Raw genomic sequence first — 15,708 nt, 5'->3', positions numbered from 1 at the left:
TGTCTATTGACCAGCAGATTTTATTTATTTATTTAGATTTTTATCCCGTCTTCCCAGTAACTCAGAACGGTCTACAAGCAAACATTCATAGTGGAGTACATTTGGACAGTACAAAGACTATACAGTAGTTTAAAATACAAGGACTATAAAGTAGTTTAAGTATAGGTAAAGAATGGACTGCACAGCAATTTAAGTAGAAGTTTCGAATGGAGAAGAGAGGTTAGAAGGGAGGGGAGTTTAAAAGGGGGTGAGGCATAGACTGTGGTTGAATTTTAGTTGAAGAAGAGAATCTTTACCGCTTTCTGGAAAGTCATTAATGAGTTCTGTAGTCTGATTTGTGGGGAGGAGTTGGTTCCAGAGTTGGGGGATGAAGTGGCTGTAGGAGCATTTGTGGGCGGTTTCTGACAGGAGGGACCTTCCTGGGGGGGTGCATAGGCATTTCTCTATTTCTGAGCGGAAGGGGTGGGTGGGGGTGTCCAGGGTTAGCTTGGATTTTATGTAGGTAGGGGTGGTGGCGTAAATTCTTTTTTGCGCTATTACCAGGGCCTTGAATGCACAGCGTTGGTTAATTGGAAGATGGAGATAGAACTCACATGACGAGCTGTGAGACATAGGTACTAATTCCTCTCTTAGCTCCTCAGTATTTACATAGACAAGCAGAGAACATAAGAACATAAGAATTGTCGCTGCTGGGTCAGACCAGTGGTCCATCATGCCCAGCAGTCCGCTCACGCGGCTGCCCCCAGGTCAAAGACCAGTGCTCTAAGAGGGAGGGCCTCTGAAATAGTGTAAAGGACTAATGGAAAGAAAATTATCAGGTAAGACATAATTTCTCCTTCCATAGCATCCTTTCCAATATTCCAGATCAGTGGGATGTTCAAAAGCAGACCCTATTAAGGGAGGGACATCAGAGCCACAGTTCGCAATACTGATGCCCCAAACCCGGCATCTGAGTATGCTGCCATATCCACTCAGTAATGCCTAACAAAGGAATGAAGAGACGACCAAATAGCCACCCTGCAAACATCTGCTGGTGCCAAGAGAGCCACCTCCACACACAATGCCAAAAGATGTCAGGTGGAATGAGCTCACAGGCAGCCTGGTGGCTGCTTTCCCGCCAGTAAATAGGCAGACACCACCTCCTCCTTCAACTATCACGCTATCAAGGGCTTAAGACACCGCCAACTCTCGCTGCCGACCGCCCCATAAGACGAAGAACCGATCTGAACTACAAAACACACTGGAAACCTCCAAATATCTGAAAAATGCCTGATGCACGGCCAGTAGCTACAGGCTTTTTAACCGATCACCAGAGTCCTCTCATTGAAGGGTGGACAGTTCCACTGACTGATTAAGGTGAAATTCCAAAACCACCTTGGGAAGAAGTGCCAGTGCCTAAATTTATATAGTGGTTAAATCTTCTAGAAAAGGAGTTGGGGGATGACCCCCCCCCCAGCTGTAGTAGATATGGAGCCTTATGGGTACTCCCTTAAACGTTCTTTTTCTAATTTGCAATCTAAGACTGGGTAAGTCACTCTTATCTGTATCCTTCTCCTCCACCGCCAACTCCAGACTCTGTCCCTTCTTGCTCACTGTGCTGTATGCCTGGAACAGGCTGCCAGAATCAATACATCATTCTCTATCTCTAGCAATATTCAAATCCAAGCTAAAAGCCCAAAAGCTGCTTTCAACTCTTAACTCCCACTCACTGAGTTACCTTTACTCATCGTATCATTCCTTTTGCTAGAAACTCCCCAACCCTGAGATATTCTGTCTTGTCTGTCCAAATTAGGTTGTAAGCTATCCTAAGCAGGGACTGTCTATAAATATACAGCACTGCGTACGCCTTTCAGCACTATAGGAAGGATAAATAGTAGTAGTAGGAAGAAAGAAAGGAACTACCCACAAGGATACAACTGCCTCCATAAACTGAAGAAACGGGACTTGGCAAGACAAGACCAGGAGTCCGAAGTCCTACCCGCAGACAAAATTGCCACAAAAAAAAAAAAAGTGTCTCTACAGTGAAGACATTCACTGTAGCTCTGTTCAAAGGTTCAAATAGGACATTTTGTAAGGAACAGAGCATTAAATTGAGGTTCCAATCCAGACAAAGAGGCCTGAGAGGTGGCCTCAGACAACTCATTCCCTTCAAGGACCAGACATCGGGATGAGCTGCCAAAAATGTCCCTTGAATCCGACCTCTGAAATAGGCTAATGCTGCCACCTAAACTTTTAGGGAACCCAATGCCAACCCCTTATCCAGGCCCTTCTGGAGAAACATCAAAACAAAAAAACGAACTCAGCATGCAGCTGCTTGAAAACGGCTCATATATTATGTTTGAAAAGTGCTCAGAAGTGTTGTCAGAGAGGCCACTGCTTGGGGATTTTCCCAATGGTTGTCTCAAACTGCTTCCAGTCATTGCACTAGTGATACTGCCCAAATCAACAAATTTCATACATAAGATAATTTCATACATAAGAAATATATAAGCCGGTGCACATATCTTGTATCTTTTGGGTTCTGACATGTTTCGCTGAGGCTGCTTCAGAAAACCCATACTGCCAAGCAACTTCAACATGAAGTCAGTCTCATAGCAAAAGCTTATGAAGCAAAAGCAACTGCATGCTGAGTTAGTTTTTTTGTTTTGATGTTTTACAGCATATTTACTCAGCATTTGTATTTTGACTTTCCCATTGGTTTGTTTGGATTTCCTTCTGGACAAATGCTAGAATCTGAGCAATCAAGGCCAACAGCGGAGACAGTGCTGCCTCCACACCTGGCATTAAAAGCAGACATGGCAATGACTGTTTTTGAGTAGCTCTTGTGAACATAAGAATAGCCTTACTGGGTCAGAACAAGCCCAGTAGCTTGTTCTCACAGTGGCCAATCCAGGTCACTAGTACCTGGCCCAAATCCAAGGAGTAGCAAAATTCCATGCTACCGATCCAGGGCAAGCCATAATACCAAAGTGGGAAGGATTCTCCATCAGAATTGAACCTTGGCCAAGTGGCAGGGCAAAGGCTGACTGTCCAGGAGCTGCATCAGGTCCATATACAATGGCCTTTGGAGCAATCTAGAGCCACCAGAACGACTGGACTCAGACGAGAACCAATCCTTTGGATGACCCGGCCCCCTATCAGCCATGGGGGAACACGTATGGCAGGGTCTCTACCAGCCAGAGCAGGAGGATTGCATCCAGACCCAAACTGCCCAGCTCCTTTCAGCAGCTGAAGAAAATGGGAACTCTGGCGTTTTGTCTTGTAGCGATCAAGTTGTAACCCAGAAGACCTCAATTAAGCACAATCAACTGGAATGCTTCCTCTGACAGCTCCCATTCTCCTTGTCCCAGAGTGCTGCAACTGAGATAATCCGCTTGCACCTTCAGCGATCCCACAACAGAGCTGCTAACAAGCACCGAAGGTGCTGCTCTGCCTAGACCATTAGGAGGGCCGCTTTGGATGCCAGTCGCTGGTTGTGGGTTCCGTCTTGTTGACATATGCCACTGCTGTGGCACTTTCCGAAACACCCAGACTAGACAGCAAACTCCAGTATAGCCAACCAGCTCACCCTTAATTCCAAAGACTGAAGGGCCAAGACATCTCCATCATTGACCACACTCTCTGGATGAAATGAGATTATAAGCCCCTCAACCTGAGAGGCTGGCATCTGTTATCACTACCTCCTAGTGCTGAATTGGAAATGGAACTTCCTTCATCAGACTGGGCACAGACAGCCACCAACCCATGCTTTGCCAAGCTTCCGCTGACCATGAAAGGTGAACATTGTAGACCTGGGTCATAAGAGACCAACAGTTGAGGAGAGATCGATGTAGCGGGCATATGTGAGTCCACCTACATCGCTGCTGTCATGAAACCCAAACAGCTGAGCATAGTCCCACACCCATGGACTCCACAGCCACAGGAGGCCACGCTGTTGATTCCTGCCTCTGCCTGTAGACAATCGCTGTCCTATCTTCCTTTCCTCTATATTTTCTGTAAAACTGTAGCACAAATACGCTGCTCTTCCCTGCTGTGCTTATTTTTTCTTCTGCTTTACACAAAGCAGGCTGAAGAGGTTGTGAGATCCAGGAAAGGAGGGAACCAAAGGGAAGGAGGTACTGGGAAGGGGCAGAGGCTGGTACCACTACTCATGCACTCCTCAGGGCCACCCTAGGGAGCTCAACTGGAAGCCAGTCACTAACTGGGCCAGGGCTGACCTATCCAGTCACAGAGCTGAAAGCTATGTCCATCCACCTGCTTGGAAACAGAAAATACCGAGGAGCTGAGATGGGGGGTTAGGATCTACAACTCGCAGCTCTTCATGTGAGTTCTATCTCCACCTGCTGGTTGATGGACATAATTATCCCACTGGTCTGGAAAAGTGGGAAGGACGCTATGGAAACCTGGTGTGATACAGGATTAAAAATGCCTGAGGAGTCAGTCCCAGTCAATTCTGAGCAAAAATCAACAGGTTTTGAGGCAGATGGAGGCAAAAGAAAAAATCCAAGATGCCCACCACCAGAAAAATTGCACTAAAAATGGCACGTGGAGACTTCCCTGAAGGAAAAAAAAATCAGAGGGAAAGAATTTTGGAAGTGGGGGACTTGGACTCATAAACCCTAAATTCAACTTTTAAGGATTCCTCCCCCCCTTTTCCCCATAGGCTTCAATAGCCTTACTCACTGAGCCATGAAGTGCCTGATTGCTTCGGCATAGGATTTCAGCTGGACAAACCTGGTCTTCTGGCTGCCAGTCAGACAGACAAAGGTTAGACTGAACCTCAACCCCTGGTAAACTGTGCCGTGAATGTGGGGAGGACCACGCAGTCGGCCCACTGTTAGTCCCGCTGAGACGGGAAGGAGCCCACACAGCATTCACTCAGGCTCCTAACTGATTTAGGGATGCGAGCACCTACGAAGGACAGCCCCTGCAGGCTGGCTAGATAGGTGTACTTGAGGGGCTGATCCTGAAAGCAGACTTGCACGACTTCCACCATACGAATCTGCACCTTCTCCTGGGCAGAGGTTCCACCAAGTGGGAATCTCCAGATATCAAAGAATCCTGAACAAAGTACCCAAAAATAATAAAACCGTAGAGCAGATCAAAAACATTTATAAGCAACTTGCTTGCAGTAAACAAACTGAGGAGGCAGGAAAAGGTGATAGAAAACATTATTGATAGTTTTCTGCAAGCAATTTGCTAGTTCAGATACAAGAACCTAGCTTTCAGGACCACTACACACATTGTACTCTGGAAATGTACTAGGTACAAAAACAGATCTACAGTCCTAATCTCATCTTTTTTCTACATCCAATATTTTTTTTTTTTTTTTTTGGGGGGGGGGTTCAACTCTTTTGAAAATTATCCTCTTGAGATAAGAGCTCTTTAGACATGGACAACCTTTCACCTCCATGTTTTTGGCTAAAATCTAAGTGCATGTGGTCTTTGTGAAAAAGACTATTTAATGACCACTTGATATACGAGTTTGCAATCCATTGTATTCAACTAAACAGGCAAATAAAATGAACATGCAAATACATGCTGCCATGTCTCAAGATGGTCCCTCCAAAGTAGGGGAAAGCTTATGCTGCTTTCACCCACTGAAATATGTGAAGGATTCTAATGTCCAGCAGTGCAAATTATTATATTTATAACTACTTTATAAATACTTTAGGATGTACAAACTGTATTATAATAGAGAATGACATGGGGACAAATTTTTCCCGTCCCATCCCAGCGAGTTCTTTTCATGTCCCTGCCCCATTCCTGCAAGCTCGTCCTCATCTGCAGAAGCCTCAAACACTTTAAAATCATAAGTGTTCGAGGTTCGTGTGGTTAAAACAGAGCTTACAGGAATGGGACAGGGACAGCGACAAAACTCATGGGGATGGGACAGGGACAAATTTGTCCCCATGTCATTCTCAACTAGGCACCTTTTAGACTCTTCACATAAGCATCCTGATATAAAATTATACTGTTAATGCAAAAAAATTGTCACATTTACTTCTTTGCCCTGTGAAAATTCAACTATTTCATCTGGAATACCACCGGAAGAGTGGAATACAGTGTGATGTCATCAGGTTCTGTTAAAGACACCTTGTCACTGGTTAGTACCTTATAATATGCTGATTGTGCATTAAAGGATCACGTTGTACAGTCATGTGATGTTGTCTCACAAATGTCCAATTTTGTTCTACCATTTCATCAGCTCCAGTTCCTCACCTGCCAGCCTGGCGAACCGATGCAGTAAGGTTTGCACTAGTAGTCATGGGGAAAGAAGAGGTAGTTGTGCGTGAGGTAGGAGATGTAACACGATTGTCTGAAATGGTAGGACTGCTGTAATCATTTTGCCTCCCAAATGAAGAGCTGGGGGGTGAGGGGTGGAGGGAACAAAAAAACAAAACAAGGGCAGGCATCAATGTCTCCTTCTGAACATTACTAAATCAAATCAGCCAGTACCACTGGAAGAATCAAGCCTTTTACAAGAAAAATGTAATGTTACTCAAATGCTGCCTTCCTAAATTCTGCTTTAAAAAGAGTTGGGGAGTAGTCTAGTACTTAGAGCAGTGGGCTGAGAACCAGGCAAAGCCAGGGTTCAAATCCTTCTGATGTTCTTTTGGATTTTGGGCAAGCCATTAAATTCTCCATTGCCTCTTGCTCAAACTTGAGATTGTAAGCCTTCTGGGGACAGGAAAATACGTACTGTATCTGAATGTTGTCATTTGGGACAGACTGAAGGTTCATCAAGTTCAATATCCTGTTTCCAACAGCAGCCAACCCAGATCCCAAGTAGCAAAACAGATTCTATGCTGCTTATCCTAGGAAACCGTGTGAGCTAAATTCAAATCCTCTTCTTTAAGTATACTCGAGGGAACACCTTCTTACAAACATAAGAACATAAGAAGTTGCCTCCGCTGGGTCAGACCAGGGGTCCATCGTGCCCAGCAGTCCGCTCCCACCGCAACCCATCAGATCCATGACCTGTAAGTGATCCTTTGTCTAAAACCTTTCAATCCCCATTTTTCTTCTATCTATACCCTTCCATAATCCTATCTCTACCTCTATCTATATCCCTCAATCCCCTTATCCTTCAGGAACTTGTCCAAACACATGAACAAAACTGTTCAAATCAGGGGATCTCAATGCTTGTTCTATACAGTCACAAATAGGCATAATTTTATTTATGTTTATGTATAATCAGGACTTGCTATACTGCTATCTGGTTGGCAGGTCACAGCAGTGTACAACATGCAAAAACACCCCAAAACAAACAGAAAGGAACTTCACTGAAAATAGAAAAGAACCAGGTATCCTCAGCAAACATACAATATACTAAGGAACCCAAATACCCCTTGTTCTTTGATGACAATTCATTGTGGATATTCTGAACACCTGATTCATCTGTAGCCCAAGCACAGAAACCGCCCACCTCCTCCAACTTATCTGCTCTATTCCAGCATTTTCCTCAATATGCTCAGCAGGATACGAAAGCACAGAAGCTTGACATGTACCTTTTGAGAAAGGTCGACACATAGCTGGAGGGAACACTGGACAGAGGTGCCTCATTTTCCTTCAATAGATCTCGCTGCAGATGATGGGTGGAGGAACCGCTTCGTACCAGATTAGCGGCAGATTCTCTACAAAAATGGGAGAAATGTTTGATTGATTTAACATACTCTCTCGGAACACCAAAGCACCAGGCTTGTTAATACATTTTAGGAACAATAAGAGGTCGCAGTATTGCAAACAAGCCTCCCGTCAGCTGGATCAGGGACTCGGAGAGGGTGTGGGCGATTCAAGCTATGTAAACCCTCTTTTGATCATTAACTTTGTGAGGTTAACAAAGAAATGCCTACAAATAATGCAGCATCTGCCATTCCTGAAGTGCCCTATCTTGGGAATAAGTGGTTGGCAAGTAAGGATAGACAGAACTGGAACAGCAGTTGAGCACAATCGTTAGGAAACTGATACCTTCAGTCAATTTGAACTTTTAATACGGGAGACTCTCAGTTAACCGGCACCCATGGGGATTGATAAGAAGCCAAATAAATGTAGTTTCTAATTGCTTGACAGTTACTATTAAAAATAGGCCTAACTAATACTATGCCTCATACTACGACATACCACAAACTGTTCCAGACAAACTACCGAACATGTTGTGGGCAAAGCGTGGGCTTACTCAGGTGTGACGTGCCAAGTTTGCACTTAAATTTCCACCAGAAATTGATGTTATTTTCATTTTTTTATTTTTTTTTAATTCTTTATTCATTTTCAAACTTTCATCAAGTGTACAAATATCAAATCAGTATCATAGCATACATTACTTTATATTCTTACTATTATATCTTATAACTAGTCGTTAAGCCCGTTACATTAACGGGTTCTAGAATATATGTGTGTCTGTCTGTCTGTGTTTCTTTATCTCTCTCTCCTTGGCCGCTGTCTGTGTCCTTCTGTCTCCCCCCCCCCCCCCCCGAGCAAAGCTGTCTGCCTCCAGCACACCCCTACCCCCAAAGCAGCCCTCTTTCCCTCTCCCTAACTGTCTCTCCATGGCCTCTTCTGTCTTCCCCTAGAGCAAAGCTGTCTGTTCCCAACACACCTCCCACCCAAAGCAGCCCCCTTTCCCTCTCCCTATCTCTCCATGGCCCCTTCTGTCTCCCCCAGCACACCCCTCCCCCAAAGCATCCCCCTTTCCCTCTCCCTGTCTCTTCATAGCCCCTTCTGTCTTCCCCCAGTGCAAAACTGTCTGTCCCCAGCACACCTCCCCCCCAAAGTAGCCCCCTTTCCCTATCTCTCCATGGCCCCTTCTGTCTCCTCCCAGCACACCCCTCCCCCAAAGCAGCCCCCTTTCACTCTCCCTGTCTCTCCATGGCCCCTTCTGTCTCCCCTCAGCACACCTCTCCCCCCAAAGCAGCCCCCTTTCCCTCTCCCTCTGGCTCCCTGTATTGATTCCCCTGCTTACCCTCCCTGCATCCTGGCGTCTTCTGGCCTGCTCCAGGCCGCGATCGTGGTGGCCAGCCCCAGTGAACCTCACAGGCCGCTCCACAACCCGGAAGCACGCTCCCTCCCGATGCGATCCTGTGCATCAGAGGGAACGTGCCACCGAGGCCAGAAAGTGGCCTGCGAGGCCCGCCAAAGCCAGCCACGATCGCAGGCTGCCCCGAAGAGAAGGATCAGCGGCAGCAGCAGCGGTGAGTGAGGGCGGGAGGTGAGGTGCTTGCTTCCGGTTGGTGAGGAGCTTGCTTCGGGTTGGTGAGTGAGGAGGGGAGTGGCCAGAGTGATCCCTGGACGCGTTCTAAAATGGAACACGGCCACGGATCAGAAAACACAGCCTCAGGGATCACGATTTTTCAAGAGCGCATGCGCGCTCTAGGGTTTTATTATATAGGAAACAAATATTTAACCCTCACCCCACCCATCAAACCCATACACAATTTCTAAACTGAACAATAAAATATAATACCCTCCCCCCTCCCTATACTAACTGGTGTATACTTCCAAAGGAAAATGGCGTTAGTCATTACAAAAGGATGTTAATGGCTCCCAAATTTTAATATAGTTCTTATAATTTCCATGTTGAATAGCTAATGATCTTTCCATTCTGTACATGTGACATAATGAATTCAACCAAAAATTAAAATTTAGTCTACTGTGATCTTTCCATTGTTAGTGATATGTTGAATAGAGATTTTCATTTTTATTTAAAGTATTACAGTATTTCTTTTTTTTTTTTTGCTGGTTGCTTGAGTTCCGGTTAACAGAGAGTCTACTGTACCAGGTATCCATACTGTCTGACAACACAGATTAATCTACTGTAGTGAATCCAACCCAGGACAGTTGCTTTTGAGTGGTCTAGGACATAAATTATAGCATTACAGTGCTCTCCCAGTCATTCGCAGTATTTTCTGACCATGAATGACCGAGCAGGAGAGAGCAGCCGGAGCACCGGCGAGTGAAGGAAATCACTCTTGGTATGCTCCAACCGCCTCTTCCTGCACTAAAGTCGGGCCTCACCAATCAGGAGCTGCTTTGACACGCAGCTCCTGATTGGTGAGGCCCGACTTTAGTGCAGGAAGAGGCTGTTGGAGCATACCGTGAGTGATTTCCTTCACTCGCCGGCGCTCTGGCTGCTCTCTCCTGCCTCTCCAGTTGCCCTCTCCTGTCTCTCCTGCTAAAAACTGTATTCACAGTTTTTCAAGATTTGCAGGGGTTCCTGGAACGTTCCCTGCGAATATCGGGGAAGTACTGTACTCCGATCCTTCTTTAAAACCTTATTACACTAAAAATTGATTCAGCTGGACCTCCTCCCAAAGTAAATGATACATTATTTGCTATAGCTATCAGATCCCGATATAAGCAACCATCTGTATTAACATATTTTTAATCATTAATAGCACCTTCTTGAAAAAAGTAAAGCAGCCCAAGTATTAAGAAGCCAGACCTGAATTCTGAAAAGAACAGTTACTGCTAAGCAAACAGAGGAAACACTTTAATACAAAATAGTATACATACTTGTATTGCAAGACCTCGCTCGTTTAGAACAGTCACTACACTCTTGCAGTGTCAGAAAGAGAAGAACCATCAGCTCAGTTGTGATGATGTGACATGTGTATACTGTATATACTCATATTGCAAGACTTTGCTCATTTAGAGAATAGTTACTAAGCTCCCGCAGTATCAGAGAGAGAAGAACCATAGGCTCCTTTGTGATGTGTGTATACTGTATGTATTTGTATTGCAAGATACTGCTTGTATATCAAGTTAAAATTTAATCAAATGTTTTTTGCTTGTCTTGCAAAACACCTGCAAACCAATTTACTTGCAATCCAAGGTTTTACTGTACAACTGTTTTGCTTTCCCTTCTTTCCTCCCATTGGTGTGCCCAATGGAAGGATCAAGGTTTGCAAAGGGAATCACACATGGAAAATAAAAGTCATCATCAAAAAGCTAACTTGAGCCTCACCAGATAAGTAAAATGCCTACCTGTTTTCTTTTTCTTCAGCATCACCTGGGCTGTTCAGTCGCCGAGGGGTCACTGTTACAAAGTAACTCTTGTGGTCTCTCTCCTAAAGCCCCCCACCCCCAAAAGAAAAATGCTGTAAGGAAGTGGGCATTTTTTTCATACTCTGCAAATTTAGGGTCCAATAGAGCAGAACATTATGTGTTAATGACAGCACGTTTGCCATTCTGTAGTGTTAAGGCTGTCTTTCACTAGTTCTACTAATATCAGGACACCTAAGAGGAATTAAACAAATCTGATGATGCCAGAACAAACAGTACAAGTAAGAGGGGACTAAGAGTATCCCATCAAACAGAAAAGCAGTGTTACTTTACTGACTGTGCAACACGAGGTACAAAGTTCCTATGTTCTGCTGCCATGCTGAACCCAAATTGTGATCCAGTACAATAAATCATGCCTCAACTGTGGAACATGTTCCTTTGCATCGATTCCATTATGCTCAATAAGAGAATAATCAGCTGGCTGAATGATCCAAATCTACAGACAGATCCAGAGTCTTATGAAAGCAGGCTGAAACGTATACAGCAGCCGCAAGTAAAGCTGTTAAGACAACATGCCGAGGCTCTGAATCTTTCAGACCCCAAAAATCCAACATGGATCTAAGCTGGCAGAATGTCAGTGGTCAACATGGAAAATGGAAACCATTAAAAACCTACTCGGCCATCAATTTTTGCAGTAACTATATGACCAACAGGCAACAGCGGTTGTGTAGCAGAAATCCAGTGGCCATTACTAAAGAAAACATGGCCATCACTTTTTTTTTTAACTTGTACAGCCTAGATGAAGTAGATACACATTTCCCCTTTGAAAATTAACCCACCAAAATTATTTGCACACATTTTCATCTGTTATTTAGGACAAACAATATTTTCTACAAAACTTACACCCATACTTTTAAAATACCCCAAAATATGCACTACCCTTATGAATGCCTCTGCTCACCGTGACTTAAAGTGTGTACAAAAAAATGTCATTACCTTATATACTCGAATATAAATTGAGCCAGTTATAAATTGAAGTAACCTTTTCCCCCACTCCCCACAAAAAAAGGGGGGAAAAAGGTTCACTCGAATATAAACTGGGGAGTTTATATTCAATTGTTCTAACTTGCACCCAGCCCTCTTTCCCTTCCTGCCCAGCTCTGCACCCAGCCTCCAATACCCACTGCAGGTCTCTCTTAAGCCCTGGTGGCCCAGCGGTGAGCCGGGACAAGAGTGATTCTTCCAGCATCCTGCACCAGCCAACTGTTAACCACCCCATTTTTTGACATCCAAATCTCGATTTATATTTGAATATATATATGGTATGTGCATTCTTTTATCCCAGAAAACCGAATCCAGGGTTTACTCATACTACCAGTGGGAGAGAAGAGGAAACAGGGCAACTTGCTTCATTACTGGTAGCTACCAAACATTTCCATTTTCTTTTCAGTCACTACAAGATCTGGATTCTAGAGTGCATTGACAATTGTTCAGAAGGAAAAAAGCAGTACAAATAACTGTTGTAATATAACAGATGTTACAGGTTGACATCCAAGAGTCTAATTCATGAAGTGTTTTCTTCCATTCTGTGTCTACAAAAGTATTCCATTTCAATGGAGAAATTAACATAACCTCCCCTCCCTCAATCAAAAGATACAGCTCCCAAATGCTCCTCTTCTATTGCCCCATCTTCAGCAAACAACCCTCATGCATTAATTCTCTTGGCAAAAATGCAAAATCCATGCAAATCCTAGCATTACGCACCTTTTCCTTGTCTAAAAATTCTGAAATGCGAGGACTGGAAGCTGAACGGTACATAGGGGAGATACTCTCCCTCAAGTCTTCCTGGGAAGCTGCAACGCTGGTCAGCATGTTGTGACTGTTTGTTTTCCGCAACCCTAGTCTCCAGGAAGAGGGAGATTCATCTTTCTGCTGTTCGGTCTTGTTAATCAAACTGCTGAACTGTAAGTGGAAAAGTGGGCAGAGGAGTGGGGAGTGGAAAGGAGAGACGATTATAGACAGAAATCAGAGCTCTCTTACTTATTCTGTTTATATTACACAGTAACATAACATAAATGACGGCAGAATGGTCCATCCAGCCTGCCCATCAGTTTATAACCAATAACTAAAGGCTGAGCAGAGATGTGTTAATATTTAAACTTATTTAAAAAAAAAAAAAAAAATCAGGTAATTTATTAGGAGTGATTTGGCAGTATGAAACTACTCATATACTTAGATCTTCCAAATACAAGTTGATGGACAGTCCATCTTTAGAATTCTCCTCTGGAATGAAATGGACGGTCCAAGAATACTTTGTTGAGTTGTAAATCACTCTGCTATGTTTAATGAAGTAGTGGTCTATTAAGTCCAATAAATGATAAATGGATTCTTTGCAATATTACTTACTGATGCAAACATCAGATTTTCCCTAGAGATGCTCACCTTTTCCAAAACAACAATCTTCTTCCAATTTCCACAGATCTTATCAACAATTTTAATATTACCCTAGGAGACAATTCATTCCATACAACAGGCCTAGTCTTCAACGATCTCAGCTGGCTTCTTTCCCTCAAAAGCCACGGCAGAGAGATAGAAAACAATCTACTATCACTCAGGATTCTTCTCTCAAACCCAATCCTAGTTTTTGACAACATCCCAGTTGGTGGCCAACTCAGTCATTTCCTCCCTGCTTGGAAGGCCATTACACTGGACAAATGGGTATTAAATAACATCTTGCAGGGATATTGTCTAAATTTTCTAACAGTCAATACAGTACATCAGGAACCGCCACCCTCAACACACCTTATCACATTCCTCTGCTCTCAGCGGAGTTAACACTGCTTACCCAAAACAAAGCACTGGAATAGGTCTCTCAGTCTCAACAAACCATGGGATTTTGCTCCAATTTTTTCCTAATACCCAAAAAGACCACAGGCCTTCGTCCAATTCTAGATCTCCGGAGAGCTCAATACCTACCTCAAAAAAGAAAAATTTTGGATGATCTCATTACCAACCATCCTTCCTCTTTTAAGACCCAATGACTGGCTGGCTGCCTGCCCTTGATCTCAAGGACATGTACACCCACAGTCCTATTCATCCCGATCACTGGCAATTCCTCCATTTCAAGTTTCTCAATCATCATTTCCAGTACAAAGTACTACCGTTTGGCCTTTCTTCAGCACTGAGTCTTCACCAAATGTCTAGCAGTAGTGGCAACGCACCTGTACACAAGACATCATTTTATGTTTCCTTACCTGGATGAATGATTATTGGTAGCTTGCTCCAGATAAAACTTACTTCTCACTATTCAGGAGACCATATCCATGCTCCAATCGCTCAGATTTCTCATCAACTAAGAAAAGTTTACACTACTGCCGCACCACTCCCTTACATTCATAGGAGCTCGCTTGGACACCATCTCAGCATGTGCATACCTTCTGTACAAGAGACACCAAACCATCATTCATCTCTGCAAGTCATCATTCATCTCTACATGTAACTCAGACAGACAGTCATCTCACTTAACTGCGCATCACATCTTACATCTCTTGGGTCATATGGCAGCCTCCTTATCCCTGGTTCCTTATGCAAGACTCAGAATAAGACCTCTACAATGGCATCTCAAGTTAACCTGGAATCAACGCACTCAACCACTCTCCTGGGAGATTCTTTTACAGACAAACATCAAGGCTTCTCTTCTATGGTGGATCACATCTCCTGCACTTCAGGCAAGTTGCCCGTTTCAGCTTCCTCAGCCGCAAATAATAATCACTATAGATGCTTCCAAAACCGGCTGAGGAGCGCATCTGGGGTCCTTCAAAACCCAAGGTCATTGGAGCCCAAAGGAACAAAGTCTTCAGATCAACCATTTGGAACTTCAAGCAGTTTTCCATGCTCTGAGAACCTTTCAGTGCCAAGAACATCACAAAACAGGTCTAATATAAACAGACAATCAAGTCACTATGTTTTACATCAACAAACAGGGGGGTTCGGACTCTCTTCGATTTGCAGAGAAGCTTACCGCCTCTGGATATTTGCCCTCTCACTTCATGTAGATCTACAAGCAGTTGATATGCAAACAATGTCAAAAGTCCTTCTCTTTTACAATCAGCAAAATTTAGGACTTGTAAACACAATTGTCTCCAATGTGTGTGTAATGCACTAAGCAGAAAAGCTCTCAGACGCCTGTGCTGATTACTCACAAGAATTTAAATTGGCTATTAGCAGGTGAATGGTATCTTTCATTGAACTTAATGCATGCTATTTTTTTCATTTGATTTTAATTTTATAATAAAATTCTTATATATATAGTGCTTAACAGCATCAATATTAATCATGACAGAGACCAGCACTTATCTTAGAGTCTGTCAGCCGGTTCTTCTGTCATATATGCTTGTAGCCTTGTTCATGGCCTACGTTCCAGTGCTTATGAACGGAAGCAAAGCTGTTCACTGGAACTTAGACCCCCGAAGAACCGGCTGACAGACTCTAAGAAAAGTGATGGTCTCTGTCATGATTAATATTGATGCTATTAAGCATTATATATAAAAGAATTTTATTATAAAATTAAAATCAAATGAAAAAATAGCATGCATTAAGCTCAATGAAAGATACCATTCACCTGCTAATAGCCGATTTAAATTCTTGTGAGTAATCAGCGCAGGCATCTGAGAGCTTTTCTGCATAGTGCATTACACACACACATTG

At 43.6% G+C, this 15,708-nt stretch overlaps 1 protein-coding gene across 14 annotated transcripts in view; it reads right to left on the bottom strand.

Annotated features, from left to right (window-relative positions):
- PPP1R12B (protein phosphatase 1 regulatory subunit 12B) overlaps positions 1–15,708 on the bottom strand; it is a 195,620-nt gene that overhangs the window by 129,417 nt on the left and 50,495 nt on the right. For 12 of the 14 annotated variants that reach the window (XM_033917689.1, XM_033917692.1, XM_033917688.1 and 9 more), the window contains 4 exons: positions 12,766–12,963; positions 10,984–11,066; positions 7,512–7,637; positions 6,223–6,366 (listed from right to left, as the gene is read on the bottom strand). In XM_033917689.1, coding sequence (XP_033773580.1) covers positions 6,223–6,366; positions 7,512–7,637; positions 10,984–11,066; positions 12,766–12,963 — 551 coding nt within the window. Of the gene's footprint in view, positions 1–6,114; positions 6,367–7,511; positions 7,638–10,983; positions 11,067–12,765; positions 12,964–15,708 lie in introns of those variants that run through there. The other 2 variants (XR_004536731.1, XR_004536732.1) reach the window with 2 other exon arrangements.

This window comes from Geotrypetes seraphini, chromosome 13 (assembly GCF_902459505.1).
Source record: "Geotrypetes seraphini chromosome 13, aGeoSer1.1, whole genome shotgun sequence".
NCBI classification, from domain to species: domain Eukaryota; kingdom Metazoa; phylum Chordata; class Amphibia; order Gymnophiona; family Dermophiidae; genus Geotrypetes; species Geotrypetes seraphini.
The sequence above is the reverse complement of the archived record's forward strand: the minus strand, read 5'-3'. Positions and strand labels throughout refer to the sequence as shown.